Source organism: Antrostomus carolinensis, unplaced genomic scaffold, assembly GCF_000700745.2.
Source record: "Antrostomus carolinensis isolate BGI_N321 unplaced genomic scaffold, ASM70074v2 scaffold1649, whole genome shotgun sequence".
Lineage (NCBI taxonomy): Eukaryota > Metazoa > Chordata > Aves > Caprimulgiformes > Caprimulgidae > Antrostomus > Antrostomus carolinensis.
In genome coordinates this window covers 1-13451 of record NW_010340520.1, presented here as the reverse complement: position 1 = coordinate 13451, position 13451 = coordinate 1, and the positions used below count along the sequence as shown (strand labels likewise).

Here is a 13451-nt window from a genome sequence, read left to right as displayed (position 1 = left end):
GGATGCTCATCAGCGGAACAAATGGTCACCAAGACTCTCTTGGTCTTCCCAGGAGAGAGCCCACCATGCTGACCATCACTCAAGTGACCTTTTCTCACTGGTCACACCCTGACCCCTGGTCACCTCTACACCTAACCAGCTTCCTGAGGGACAGGTGACCCAGTCAGCAGTGGGTTCTGTGGCAGATCTAAGGGTGGGGTGGAAAGCAGATATCAAAGGAAATGAACATACGAGTTGTGGACGCTGCAGTTGTAGAAGACAAAGCTGGTACTGGCAAAGGTCACACCCGTTTCCTTGGACTTGAGCTGAAGCTGGACAATGTGATGGTCTCCTGGGGAAAAAATAGATGCATCAGTGTGTGACTGCTTTCTTAGCCTAGTTAAGCCCTATTGGCCATGCCACCAGGCTGAACCTGGAGCTATCTTACAGTACCTTGGCTAGTCTATCCTCAATAGATATAGGAAGGTCAATAAAATCCTTTCAGAGCCAAGTTCTTCAGCATATACATCTCCCTCTCTCATGGTACTCAGGTGATAGAGTATGTCTTCATTACTGGAAATTATATATGAGAGCAGAGTCTGGGCTGGATGACAACAGGTCTAGAGCATTCCTCACTGATTTCAAAACTATGGTAACTGAATTCATCAAGTAGGAAAGTTAAGCTCAAAGAGAGGATGTAGATGTCTGGAATTAGGAGGGCATTAAAATGGAGTAATGTCCTTACAGTTCTTCATTGCTTCAGGTTCTCTTCACGTCCCCAGAAGGAAAGGGCCTGTAGAAGATTTGACTGCTGGCCCCAAACATTGGTGGCCTGTATATTCATTGTCTGAAGGACAAATATACCTTCCTAAGGCGATAAAGAAAGATCTACTTTCTCCTCACCCTCATTATTTAATATCTCTGAATAGGTCCCAATACCCAGGACAACCATGCCTGAAAAAGACCACCTCCAGATCCTGCCCCCAAAGAGAGGTTATACCTTGATAATACAGGATGGAGGAATGAGCAAGGAGGAGAGATACCATATCAGTGGGGACAGGGTACAGGCTCTCTATCTACAGCCTGGGAAATGCTGATGAAAAGGGAGATTCCCACATGAACAGTTCCTCCAGGTTGACTTACCCCATTCACCCCAAGGTCCATTCACCCAAGCCTTGGCTCCAAAGAACCCAGCTCAATGTGAGGAATATCCACAAGCCACTACAATTCCAGAAGGACTAATCCATTTCCATAGCAGAGCTATCTACAGCAAAGCCTGCACCTCAGCTCCAACACACCATCTTCTCATTCCCTCTCCCACTGCTCCCATGCTGGGCAGTCAACTGTCACCTCTTCTTACAATGCCAAAAGCTCTCACCAGAGCCCATCAGGTGTGGGTAATGAGTGGGTGCAGTAATTGCAGTAATTTGGTGGGGAGGGGATCCCATGTTTAATTCAAGACTTCAACCTGGCTGACCTTTTCACCTCTATTATTTTCCTTCTCACCTGAAAGATCCATTAATCAATCAGATCAAAGCAAAGTTGACAATTTGTGGCAGCTTCTGCCTTCATGCACACTCACCCACCTACATCTACACGGGCACACAGACACACACACCCCCCACACACTTCACTAAACATATTTTGCTGCCAGTGTTCGACTCTGCTGCCCATCTGCTGCCGCCGGCTTTGACAGCTCTGTTAACCGCTTCGTATTTAACAACTTTGCCATTGTCTTGCATATATTTTAAAACAGGATGTGAGGATTGGATGGTTCCAGGGATCAGATGTGTTACAGAGCCACATATCCTTTGGTTCAAATCCAGCTTCTGGCACTATGCATGGAGGACTTGGTCTTTGCAGAGGTGTAGAGCACCAGCTGCTGCAAGTTGATATACAGGTGCCCAGCTACTCTGGAAACCATGCTTGGTTTCCAGAAATCTTTCTCTCTTGTCCTGCCTCCAGCTTCCACTGCTATTTTTGTTTGCTGGTTGATTATAGCCTGGCCTAGGACAGATGTCCTTACCAAGGAAATAGTTTCTAGCATCTGTCTTGGTGGACAAACATCACTGATAACTTGATGGGACCTGAAAATAATAATAGCCTTCTGGGGGCTTGTTTTGGGACTGCATTGGAGAGCATGTACAGTTGTGTGCAGCTTGGGGAGAATGATGGGGACAGTGTCTGTCACTTCATTTTCTGTGACCTTAGGATCCTCAGAGACAAACTTTACAATAAAATTGCACAAGAAACCAAGAACAAAAATGGCAACATCCTCTCTGTACTTCTTGGGGTGATCAGCAGGGCTGACATTTTGGTATTAAGTCCCTGCAAAGAGCCACAGGTTCTCTTGAAAGTACCTAGAAAAGTCAATAGAAAAAGGAAACCAAAAAGGGCAGGAAGTTGTGGGTGGGGGACCATCCTTGGAGACAAGATATTTTTCTGTGCTGGACCACTTTGGGAGAGAGAGCCAGTAACAAAGTTGGAACAGCTGAAGGCTGTAAGGGCCAGGGACAGAGCCAAGGAACTGAGTACATGGATCTAAACCTGGGAGGAGCAGGATGAAATTACAGACAGGATTGTTCAGATCTGAAGAACCTTCTGGCTGCTGCATGGGATGTTGAGAGCATGTACTGCCTCATTCCCTGGGTTGTACAGAATCACAGAATGGTTTGGGTTGGAAGGGACCTTAAAGATCATCCAGTTCCAACTCCCCCTGCCATCAGCAGGGACACCTTCCACTAGACCACGTTGCTCAAAGCCTCATCCAACCTGGCCTTGAACACTTCCAGGGAGGAGCAGCCACAGCTTCTCTGGGCAACCTGTTCTGTAACACTAGCCTGGGTAAAAAGTGAGTGAATATCCCACATCCATCTCGACTTTGCTAGATATATGCAACTGCCACTTGGTGGCAGTCTGAAAACATTTACTATCACACATACAAGCACCTTAACACAGGTAGTGGTTTTGCAGCTGAACTCTTGCACACGTGTGCACACATAAACTCACACACATTCACACGAGTCATACTATGTTATGTTGCCATCATGCTCCACCATCAATCACCAGCACAGCATCTCACCTCCTCCCTGTGCTTTGCATACCCTGTCCTCAGGCTCCCATGACCCAAACTCCACTTTGGGAGAAAACAGGACAGACACAGGAGTGTGGGGTGAGGAAAGGAGGGAGAAGTGGTGCAGATGGAGGAGCTATGGGATACCCACCGTTCTCTGTGATGATCTGGGGCACCTCTTTGGCAGCTGGTGAGATGCATTGGATCTGACTGCCCACCACCAAGCCATCCATCTCTGAAAGGTCTTCGAAAGTGCAATTGACTCCTGCTGACAGCTCAGGGACATTGTAGGTTTCCAAGACCAGCTGCAAGCAAAAAAATGTAGGGAGGGAAGAAGAGATAGGGAAAAAAAAAAAAGAAAAGAGAATACTAAGCTGAACAACAGAGCTGGGCCAGCAGGAGAGAATTACACTGGAGAGGTTGGACAAAGAGCCTCTTGCTAGAGAGAGCATCCTCCTTCAACAGAAAGCAGCAAATCAGGAGAGGGATATGTGTGTGGAGGAGGAAGGGGATGAGATGCTGATGCCAACACAAGTGGTACGTGGCTATGCAGGGACAACTGCACTGCATCCCAGTGCTGGCTGGGTCAGTGGAGAGGAGGGAGTGCTCACTATCTGTCATGCAAGTGTAAGGTTAGACAGGGAATCTTTGGAGCCAGCTGTGGAGACCAGGGCTTTGGTGGCCCCCAAGGCACGCGGTTTCTGAGGAAGGTGACTACTACTCACAAGAGGCACTCTGCAGACTACAGAGAAACTGTAGCGCTCCAGTCTAACTCTCTACGGCCTGCTCTCCTAGCATCAGCAGATGGGGGAGCGCTCTGTCACCAAGTTCCTGTGTAAGGAGAGTCTAGTTACAGCCTTCAGTCCACCACAAAAAAAATGCTGTCTCTAGAGGCACAACAAACCTCTCCTACCCATCCCAACAAATAAGCAGTTGGCCCTGAGGACATGCTGTATTGGTCTGCCATATGTAAAAAAAGCTGTGGAGGAGGAATTGCCCATGTTTTTAGAGTTCATCACACCTACTGGCATTGCTATGGCATGGCTCATGGTCATGAAAATAAGAATCTCATGGATGGTTTCCACCATCGTCATTCTCCAGAGAAGGATCCTCATGCTGTTAACTTCCCAGACCAACTGAGGTCTTTCACCACTGCTCTTCATCACAGACAGTCCTGCTCAGCCCACTAGACCATGTCTGAAAACAGAGAGGCACCCCAGAGTACTCCTAGCACCTGATGATAACCTAGTAGGTAGTACAAATTTAGAGGTTTTGTGATCAAACACTAGAGCAAACCACTTGACACAGGCAGAAACTCAGATGCTCTCCACACTTGCCTCCCCCATGAGCTAGCTGATGCTCCATCTGAGATGACAGCCACCGAAAGGAGACACAAATACATACTGAAATGTTGTTTCTACTACCACAAAGAACAGAGGAGGTCAGTCCAGGTGACAAAGCAGGAGAGGATGATAACATAACATAATGTTTACTGCTCCCCTACACTGTGATTTTCGCACTTAGAGAAGGCTTGGAGCTATTTCTTCACACTAGGCAACATCAGGGAGAAGGGCTGAGCAGAAAGGCCTCAGCCCTGCCTGACATAAAGTTTTTGTGAGAGTTTGTTCATTTTTGGGCAATGGTAATGGGAAACATTATTTGGTTTTGTCTTGGATAGGGAGTATGAGAAAGTTTGGGATATTGGGTTGGATTTAGCACTCAAGCTAAATCCCTTCTCTCTGCTCATTAACACCCTGCTAACAATGGAGAAGAGGAAATTATTCTGGTGAACAAACCTGTCTCTGAGCATGGGTGATGCAGAATGAAGGTGTGCCATGCAAAAGATGACACCAATGGAGAGACTAGTAGTGCTTGGCCACAAATGTCATGAGCCAGTGCTCACCCTGAACAGACAAGAAGTTCTACATCCCACACATCTGCTCTGGAGTTGCTGCAATGAGGAATGAATGGAACCTTCCCCCATTAGGTATCTCTTCTCAGATATCCCAGAGCAGCAGCCCTGGCCTACAACAGACTCAGAAACAATTTTCCAAGTCCCTGTTAGTGCTCAAAGTTTAAAAGATCAGCTGGCCACACCGATAACTTCCCTGCTTCTGTGAGCAAGAACTCAGTATCATTGACCCTTTGCTAGAACCCAAGTGAGACTCAGTAAGGACACCTCCAGTCATTCATTCATTGGTGCTCCACTCATGGTTTGACAATCTGTGGTGATTGTATCTGAGCTGGGACACCAGTGTATCTGGGACTAGGCTGAAACTCCCATGGTAATGTTCATGCAGATTATTGGGCAAAAGTCAGGTGTTGGCAACTTCTGATCCCAGCAGCTCTGGGTTGACTTGCCCCGGCCAGAGTAACCTAGAGGTAAAGGTCTTTTATTCTATTATCAATTTCAATCACCCTGAGCCAGCTAGTCCCCCAGGATTTATTCCAACATGAAAGAATTCAATGACTACTGAGAGAATAAGAAAAAGAAACCTTGAACTCCCAGAAGAACAAAGGATTTAAGATGTCTCAGATCAGTTTTGTTTGAAGCCTAGGAAAGTAAAGTCATAACAAAGTTAAGAGGCTGAAACAAAGCAGCAATGATTGGACATGCAGGCTTTGAAAGGCTGATTTCATTATCACTGAAGAAACCCTAGCAGTCCAAAACCTGTCACCTGCAAGATGTCTGGCAGCTGCACCTTCAGTAAAACCATTTAGACCTTTCAGGTTGTGGGGCTAGTGAAAAACTCACCCAGAGATGAAGCTTTTGGGTTATCAACTCAATTCCAGCCCAAACTAGTATGGCCAAAAGGACAGAGGCCTAGTAGCCTGAAGGAAATAGGTCTCTGCCTCTTTCTCAGGTGGTATTAGGATCTTACCGCATAAGGAACTGCTGTCACAAGTCAGGAAAGAAACCTCAAACTGGTTAGATCTTCAACAAAGATTTCTTGCCTTAAGCTGAGAAAACCCTAAAAACCCTACTGCTCTGCCAGAATTCACTGTGTGGGTTTGTTGGCTGCTCACTTGAGTAACTCAAGGCCATAAAGGCTAAAGTTTGTGCTGAGGACGGTTACAAGAGAGATGAACGTTGGTAGCCTTAGGTTCCTCTACTTAGCATCCCTCCTCTCTGTTCTGCACACTCAGTGCTGGAGCTGCAGCAGGGTGAAGTTCTCGGTGGCTTAAGAAAGACACACTTCCAGCCAAGATGATAGAAAATTGAAGGTTATTGAAACAACACATGGTATCCCTCACTTATCCTAATCCTAGAAGGTAATTTCATTATTTCATGATAATGTCCCTTGCCCAGCCATACACAAAACCCTCTCCCAAGGAAGTAAACAACTACACTGTATGCACACAATACTTGCATGGCACCAAATCCCTTCAGACCTGCCTTCAACTCCTCACAGCAAACAGGGAACCTCTTCCACACTTCTAGAAGTGGATAACCAAGGCCAAAATATCCTCCCATGGTGAATCTTTCTCTGACAGGGAAGTTTCTGGGAAAGTTAATAGACTCCTCATGCATGGAGCTACCAGTCCTTCCCACTCCTGTTTAATTCACGTTGCACATACCCAGGTCTGTCAGATTATATGGGCAGATTAAACCTGAGGGAGACAAGGATTAAAGTTCCTCACCAATACGTTGTACTGGGAGACAGAGATGTTGTTGGGATGCACAGTAAGCCGGACACATTGCTTCATCTCCGAGGCGAATCTCCGAGGCTCACTGGAGCGTTCACATCGTTCCTTCCTTGTGCACCTGAGCAAATGGGAACAGGGAGGACAGAGTTAACACAAAGCCAGTCTGAGAAGGTGAGGACAACCCTGGGACATGGAAGGAGAAATCATGTTGGATGGAAAGTCAACATTGTACCACAATAATTGGAAAACCACACCCATGCCCTGGAGCACTCTGCCACCAAAGCTAGCAGCTATGGTGTTACTCAGCAGGTTGGAGAGTTGCAAGGGCAGCATGAAAAGAGGGTGTTGGGTGAAAGCCCCATCCCTTAGATAGGATGCACAAGCTCTAGAGATGCTCTTTCTTTCTACCCACATAGCAGATACAGTGTAACCTTACCCTGGTAACCCTGAAAACTGTCCTGTCCAAGGACAGTGGGACACTTTATGCAGGGATGTCCTTTCAGAGTAGCTGTGTCTAGTCCATGCTCTTTGGTCCTGCTGAGGAGATTTAAAAACTGTGGTACTTCTGAGCTGCTGATTCCTCCCTGATGTGTAGGGGCAGCCTGCCAATCCATTCCTAGCAGCTGCTAAGTAGTCCTAGGCAGATCGAGAGTTTGAATATCGCAGAATCACGGGTTGGAAGGGACCTCAGGAGATCATCTGGTCCAACCCCCCTGCCAAAGCAGGTTCCCTACACTAGGTTGCACAGGAAAGTGTCCAGGTGGATTTTGAACATCTCCAGAGATGGAGACTCCACAACCTTTCTGGGCAGTCTGTTCAAGTGCTCCAACACCCTTACAGTAAAGAAGTTTTTCCTTAAGTTTGTGTGGAACTTCTGGTGTTCCAGTTTTTGCCCACTGCCTCTTGTCCTTTCACTGTGCACCACCAGAAAGAGCCCGGCCCCATCCATTTGGCCCCCGCACTTCAGGTATTTATAGGTATTGATAAGATCCCCTCTCAGTCTTCTCTTCTCCAGGCTGAAGAGTCCCAGCTCTCTTAGCCTTTCCTTGCATGGAAGGTGCTCCAGGTCCCTCATCATCTTTGTGGCCTTCGCTGGACTCTCTCTAGAAGATCCCTGACTAGAGATTCCCAGGGCTGAATCTTAAAATTTCTGGTGCTCCCAATGAGTGAGAATTCAGTGAAATTAGTGAGTGCATGGCACCTGGCCTGCACAAGCCTACAGAGCTTACACCACACTCTAATTGTTGTCAGTGCTTTCAGCACTGTCACTATCTCATCTCATCCATCCAGTGTAAACACAAGCCAGCAATGCGAATTGGTAGCCGTGCACCTTGTTTCAATCCAGATTTACATTTGCTTAGCATAAAACAAATCTCTATTTTACTCTATGTGTGCTGCCAAGACCATCGCTTCAAGGAAGATGTCTGGTAGAAATCCACAGGGTTAATACAAAAGGACATCTCCAACTGCATGCCAATTACCTTTTGCCATTAAGCTAATGTTATGGACTTGCACAGGGTGGCTTCAATGGATTTTGTTATTAGCACTGCTATTACCCCCCATTAAAATCAGCTATAAAGACTAAGTGAGGATGTTAAATTATTCACCCACTCCCAGACTTCAGAGTCTTAGTTGTGAAAGAACGCAGGGGATGCTGGAGGGTTAGCTCCAAGATCACCCTTCAACGTCCTTGCTCCCTGGAGTAGAGATTGTGCCTTTCTGCATGGGTATTTGCAGACAGGGATCTAAGGCAACACACACAAAACCCGATATATGGTTGATCCTGATTGTTACAAAGCTTGGGATCTGGGCTAAAACTTTAGGGGTTGGTTTCTCTCTAGTGATTTGATTGGCACTAGATAAAATGAGCACCTCAATTTCAAACTCAAATTTCTCCATCTTTCTGGCAGAGGAATATTTTGTATTTCCTGCGGTAGTAATTATATTCTGTGATTTTGTGATTCTGTAAAGGGAGATCTCTGCCATTCTCAGCACTCTCTCGGTTTGCTTTGCAGATTTGAGAGAGCAAGAGCAACATTGCAGCTCCCACTCTCCGTTCCCTAGGAGCCTTCATCCCATTAAGTCTCCTTTAGCGCTGCCTCATGCTGGATCAGGAATTTTAAACGTGCAGTCTCCAGAGGGTTGGATGGATAGCTGATAAACTACTCCCAAAACTGTAAGTCCCCTATCACGGAATGAAAGCCACGGCAAAATGCTGACCTGAGATTTTTGTAAGTACTTCTATAAAACAAATAGACACAGCAATCCCATCAATGATCTGCAGGGCATGGGAACTCCTCTCCTGGGAATAGTTTGGAAGGAAACCCTTTTGGGCTCAGTGTCAAAACACAAGTGCCCAGATTCTTCAAGATGTCCCGTTACCTCTCAGCTGCAACACAACAGAAATGCCTAAAATTAAACAGGTGGATACCCAGGCTCCACTCAAGTGTAATAAAATCATAGATTCATAGAATCATAGAATGGTTTGGGTTGGAAGGGACCTTAAAGCTCATCCAGTTCCAACCCCCCTGCCATCAGCAGGGACACCTTCCACTAGACCACGTTGCTCAAAGCCTCATCCAACCTGGCCCTGAACACTTCCAGGGAGGGGGCATCCACAACTTCCTTGGGCAACCTATAGGTTGCCCAAGGAAGTTAGCACAGTAGGTTGAAACCACATCCAGCACATTTGCCCAGGAGGACGACACATGGGTATAGGTTAAGCATCCAAGAATGTGATTGTCATTCCCAGCCCCATCACTGAGCAGGAATATAATAATCAGCATTTTATCTTGTCGTTTACTGGTCATACACATTTAAGGCATGTAACTCTTCAGACCAAAAACTCACTCTGTATTAGACTGGTGTGTCTTGCAGCCTTAATATCTGTTGCAAGGTGTGTTGTCATTCAAATAATGAAATGATGAAAATCCAAACCAAACTAAGCCTGGTTTTAATATAATGTTAAGGTTGCAGTGGCAGGCTCTCGGGAATTAGGTAATGCCAGATTGAAAGTAGCTTCTGCACTCCTAAACCTGCTCCCTGCACTGACACTCTGCAAGCTAGACTTTAATTACAAGATCACACATTATTATTCCTTTTTTCCATGGGTGACCTCAATTCTGCCACTTCCTAACTTTTGACTTTGACTGTCTGACTTTTTCAATACAATTTATCAATTTAAAATAAAGGAAGGAAAAAAATCCCAAAACACTCAGCTGTGCCTTGTCCTTGAGTCTGATGGTGGGGGATCTCTTTCCAGCAGAACCAAACTGACCTGGGTCACTGGCAGGGTTCAGGCTCTTGATTCAACATCACAGAGCCCTTCCTTGAGCTAGCAGCATAATCTATCCCAGGTAACTGATCCCAGCTGATACATAAATCAAGACTAAAGGGATGGAGCTGCTTGTCAATAGGTTTTGCAAGTTTGTCCATGCAGAACACTGAGTTATTGGTACTGGTTGCCCAGATAAGTTCTGGATGCCCCATCCCTGGAGGCATTCAAGGCCAGATTGGATGGGGCCCTGGGCAGCCTGTTCTAGTGGTCGGCAACCCTGTCTACAGCAGGAGGGTTGGAACTAGATGATCTTTAAGGTCCTTTCCAACCCAATCCATCCTATGATTCCACGAAAGGAGTGATGGAGGTTCTTCTCTACAAACTTTTGGTTTCCTCCATCTCCTCTTTCTTGACCACTTTATCTGTCCTGAGCTGGAACACATGGAGCATCCCGTGGGTTCACACGCCACACTCTCACAGGTGTCTGCCCAGCAGCTGCAACTGAGGCTCTTCAGAGGTAAAAATGTGGTAGATTTTCAGGGGAGCAGAAAAAAGTACAGACATAAAATAACCATGTCCCTTCAGTCCTCCTCTGCACTCCAAAAATGTTCTGCCCTCCTCCAAAAGTGGGGCGAAACAGCAGAGAAAATTGTTTCAGCCTGTGCAAAGTATTGCCCTCCATCATCAACCTCTCAAATCCCTGAATGGTGTTGGCTGAAACACAGAAAGAAACATGGCAAAGAACCCAGCCACCGACGGCAGATGTCCAGAGGGGACATTGCAGCCCAAAAAGTAAGTTCAGCAAATTATAAATAAAGACAAATGGGACTTTTAATAAATAAGTACTTCCAGACACATGTTCCTGCCTTAGAGAAGTGGTCACCTGGAAGGCAGCTGCCTGCACATGGCAAGTGGAGTGTGAAAATGAAATATCCCAACCCCAACTAATCATTTCTGTTGTCTCTGTTGAGAGTCAGCGTATAGTTTGGGCCCTGGGAGATTGTTAGGACTCTCCTGCACACTCATCTGGTGTGTCTATTATGGCTTATGCAGAAATAATACATTATACTGCCAATAACTGTTTCACTTTAATAAAATATCAGTAAGTCTAACATGCTGGGTCTGTCAATATGCCGAGATCACTTTCCACTGCCATATAACCTAATTCAGTGCTATTCATGCTATAATTAACCGGTGCGTAACTCCCACCCAGTGGCATCACATTACATTTAAGACACCTAAAAGAGCACATTCCACTCCTGAACTTATTTGCATAAGATTATGGTGTAGACACAGCACTTCTCTGTACGTCTTAATAACACCTGCTATTCTTTAATAATTACAAGTGTCCTGCATCTGTCCAAATCATTAGTACAAACACTAAGAAACTGGTCCTACCGCTGAACCATGAGGAATGTTATTTCCTCCTCATCTCCCATTAAGAATAAATACAGCTAACTCTAACCCTCTGCTCACCATCCACTAACAAATTATTTTAATAAAATTAAATTAATACTTTGTGCTTCTATAGCATCTCTTATCTGAGGATCTCAAAGGGCTTTGCCTGGAGCTAATTAAACTTCTCGATACCTCTGTGAGGTTGAAACATTACCAGAGAGAAACAGGAAAGTGAGGCATAGATGCATGTGTGTCAGAGAACAGAGAAAACAGTTTGAGACCCAAAAGATCATGGTTAAATCCTAGATATGCCATCTGGGACCCAAAGCGAACTGCTGGGGCCACATTCTGCAAACACCAGCTTCAGAGGGATAAGGTTCTATTCCATCTCTGCAACAAGATGCTAAGGGTTCTTCTGCCTTGCTAGACCTTGGTTTGACCAAACCCAGACTCATTCCATCACCTCCAGGGATTGGTTTGACAAAGCCCTGGCTCACTCCAGTACCTCCAGGGTCTGTCCCTAAATGTTCAAGGTTGGGAGGATTAATCTGAAGCCCAGAAATATCTGGAGAGGCTGAGCACTGACCCAAGAGCTCCATGCACCTTTATAGACGAGGTACAAGAAGGTCAAGTGGGGTACTCTTCCACCTGTAAGCTCTTTGTTTTCCCTACCCACAGCATGGAAAACAGATCATGCTACTGCAGGGTTGCCATCCTAACAGAAGGCATATTTTCTATCTGCATGCTTTCATCTGCTTTTGTGACTCAGTGAAGACACGTCTACTATCCTGCTGTAGAAAAAAACCAAACCAAAACAAAACCAAAATCCCACCAAAAAACCCCCAACAAACCAAACCCCATTGTCTTTATTTTTCATCTTGTCTCTTTTTGGCTATATCTTTGTTTCCTCCATGTCCAATAATGGGGTCCTGAACCTTGTTGCACCCTCAACATACAGTCCTGCAGACCCTCATCCTATCTGTTTACCCTGAAGATCCGCTCTTGTACTTTTCTGGAGCATTGCATCTCCCCTTCTTATCACCTTGGGGTTGTGTTTTTGCCATCCAGACCTCATGGGATCTGGACTAATGGTGATAAAGTGACTGTGATCACAACATCTGCAGGGAATAGAGATTGGCTCAGGAGGCTGAAGATGACTGAAATAGGATGATCATTTCTGACCATGTAAGGGCTAGATACAGGGATAAAACTAGGGAGAAGCTGCTGTTTGCAGAGGGAAGGGAGCAGGGAAGTTGTGATGCCAAGAAGTAAGTGCTAGCTGAGGCCATCCCTCATGAGAGCAGTGTGGTGGGACAAGCAGCTCTAAGCGGGGATATTTCTCTGCCCCTCTCACTTCTTGTCCATCTCTCCATCCCACCACTGCCTGAAACGCCCAAGTTTGTTTTGAACCATTCCTGATTTTTCAGCAGAGGGAAGTGAGAAGAGGGTGCTGGTGTGGTCTCTCCTCCAAAGCAGGGTGCTCAGAAGTTAGCAGAGCTGCAGATGCTCTTAGGACCTGAGCCAGAGCACCCCTGAAGCTCCGCAACTCCCATTTCTGACACTAGGATGAAGGTACATGCTGCACTGAAAGCTCTCCAGACCAAGATCTCCAGCCTTCTCTCTGGCCATTCATTAGGATCAAACAACTTCACAGTCCCATGAGCTTTTCCCTTTGTCATACCTGTCAGCAAAGCAGCCCTTAGTATCACTTGTGATGGCAAATTAAATGCATTTAAAAGGCACAATGACCCTTTTGCCTGGTCTTTCCAGTGGCAATTATTTTCTAAGATGTACAAAACCCTGATAAGATCATGCAGTGAGTTTCTTTTATAATTTGGACTTGCCAGGGTCAGAGGTGATCAGCTGCTCCACAGACCCATGTGGTGGCCTGGGGCCAGCAGGTTTGGGGAGAGGTGGAAAGTTCTTGTGCTAATTCACACCATTAGCCAGATCTGGTGATCCCTGCTGGAGACCAAACTAACTGACACCCTGAGTGGACAAAAGAGACAGAGACAAATAGTCCTGAGAGGAGAAAACCAAGGAGGAAGTTTCTGTAATTCTATTTATTATTATTAT

General features: G+C 45.9%; 1 protein-coding gene across 1 annotated transcript in view; it reads right to left on the bottom strand.

Annotated features, from left to right (window-relative positions):
• The window catches only part of LOC104531307 (plexin-A4), a gene marked incomplete at its 5' end in the record, with an annotated part of 117462 nt that extends 110644 nt beyond the window's left edge, over positions 1-6818 (bottom strand). The window contains 3 exons of the mRNA XM_010176159.1: positions 232-331; positions 3204-3357; positions 6695-6818. Of these exons, the coding sequence (XP_010174461.1) occupies positions 232-331; positions 3204-3357; positions 6695-6818 (378 nt within the window). The remainder of the gene's footprint in view (positions 1-231; positions 332-3203; positions 3358-6694) is intronic.
• Between the last annotated feature and the right edge of the window lie 6633 nt (positions 6819-13451).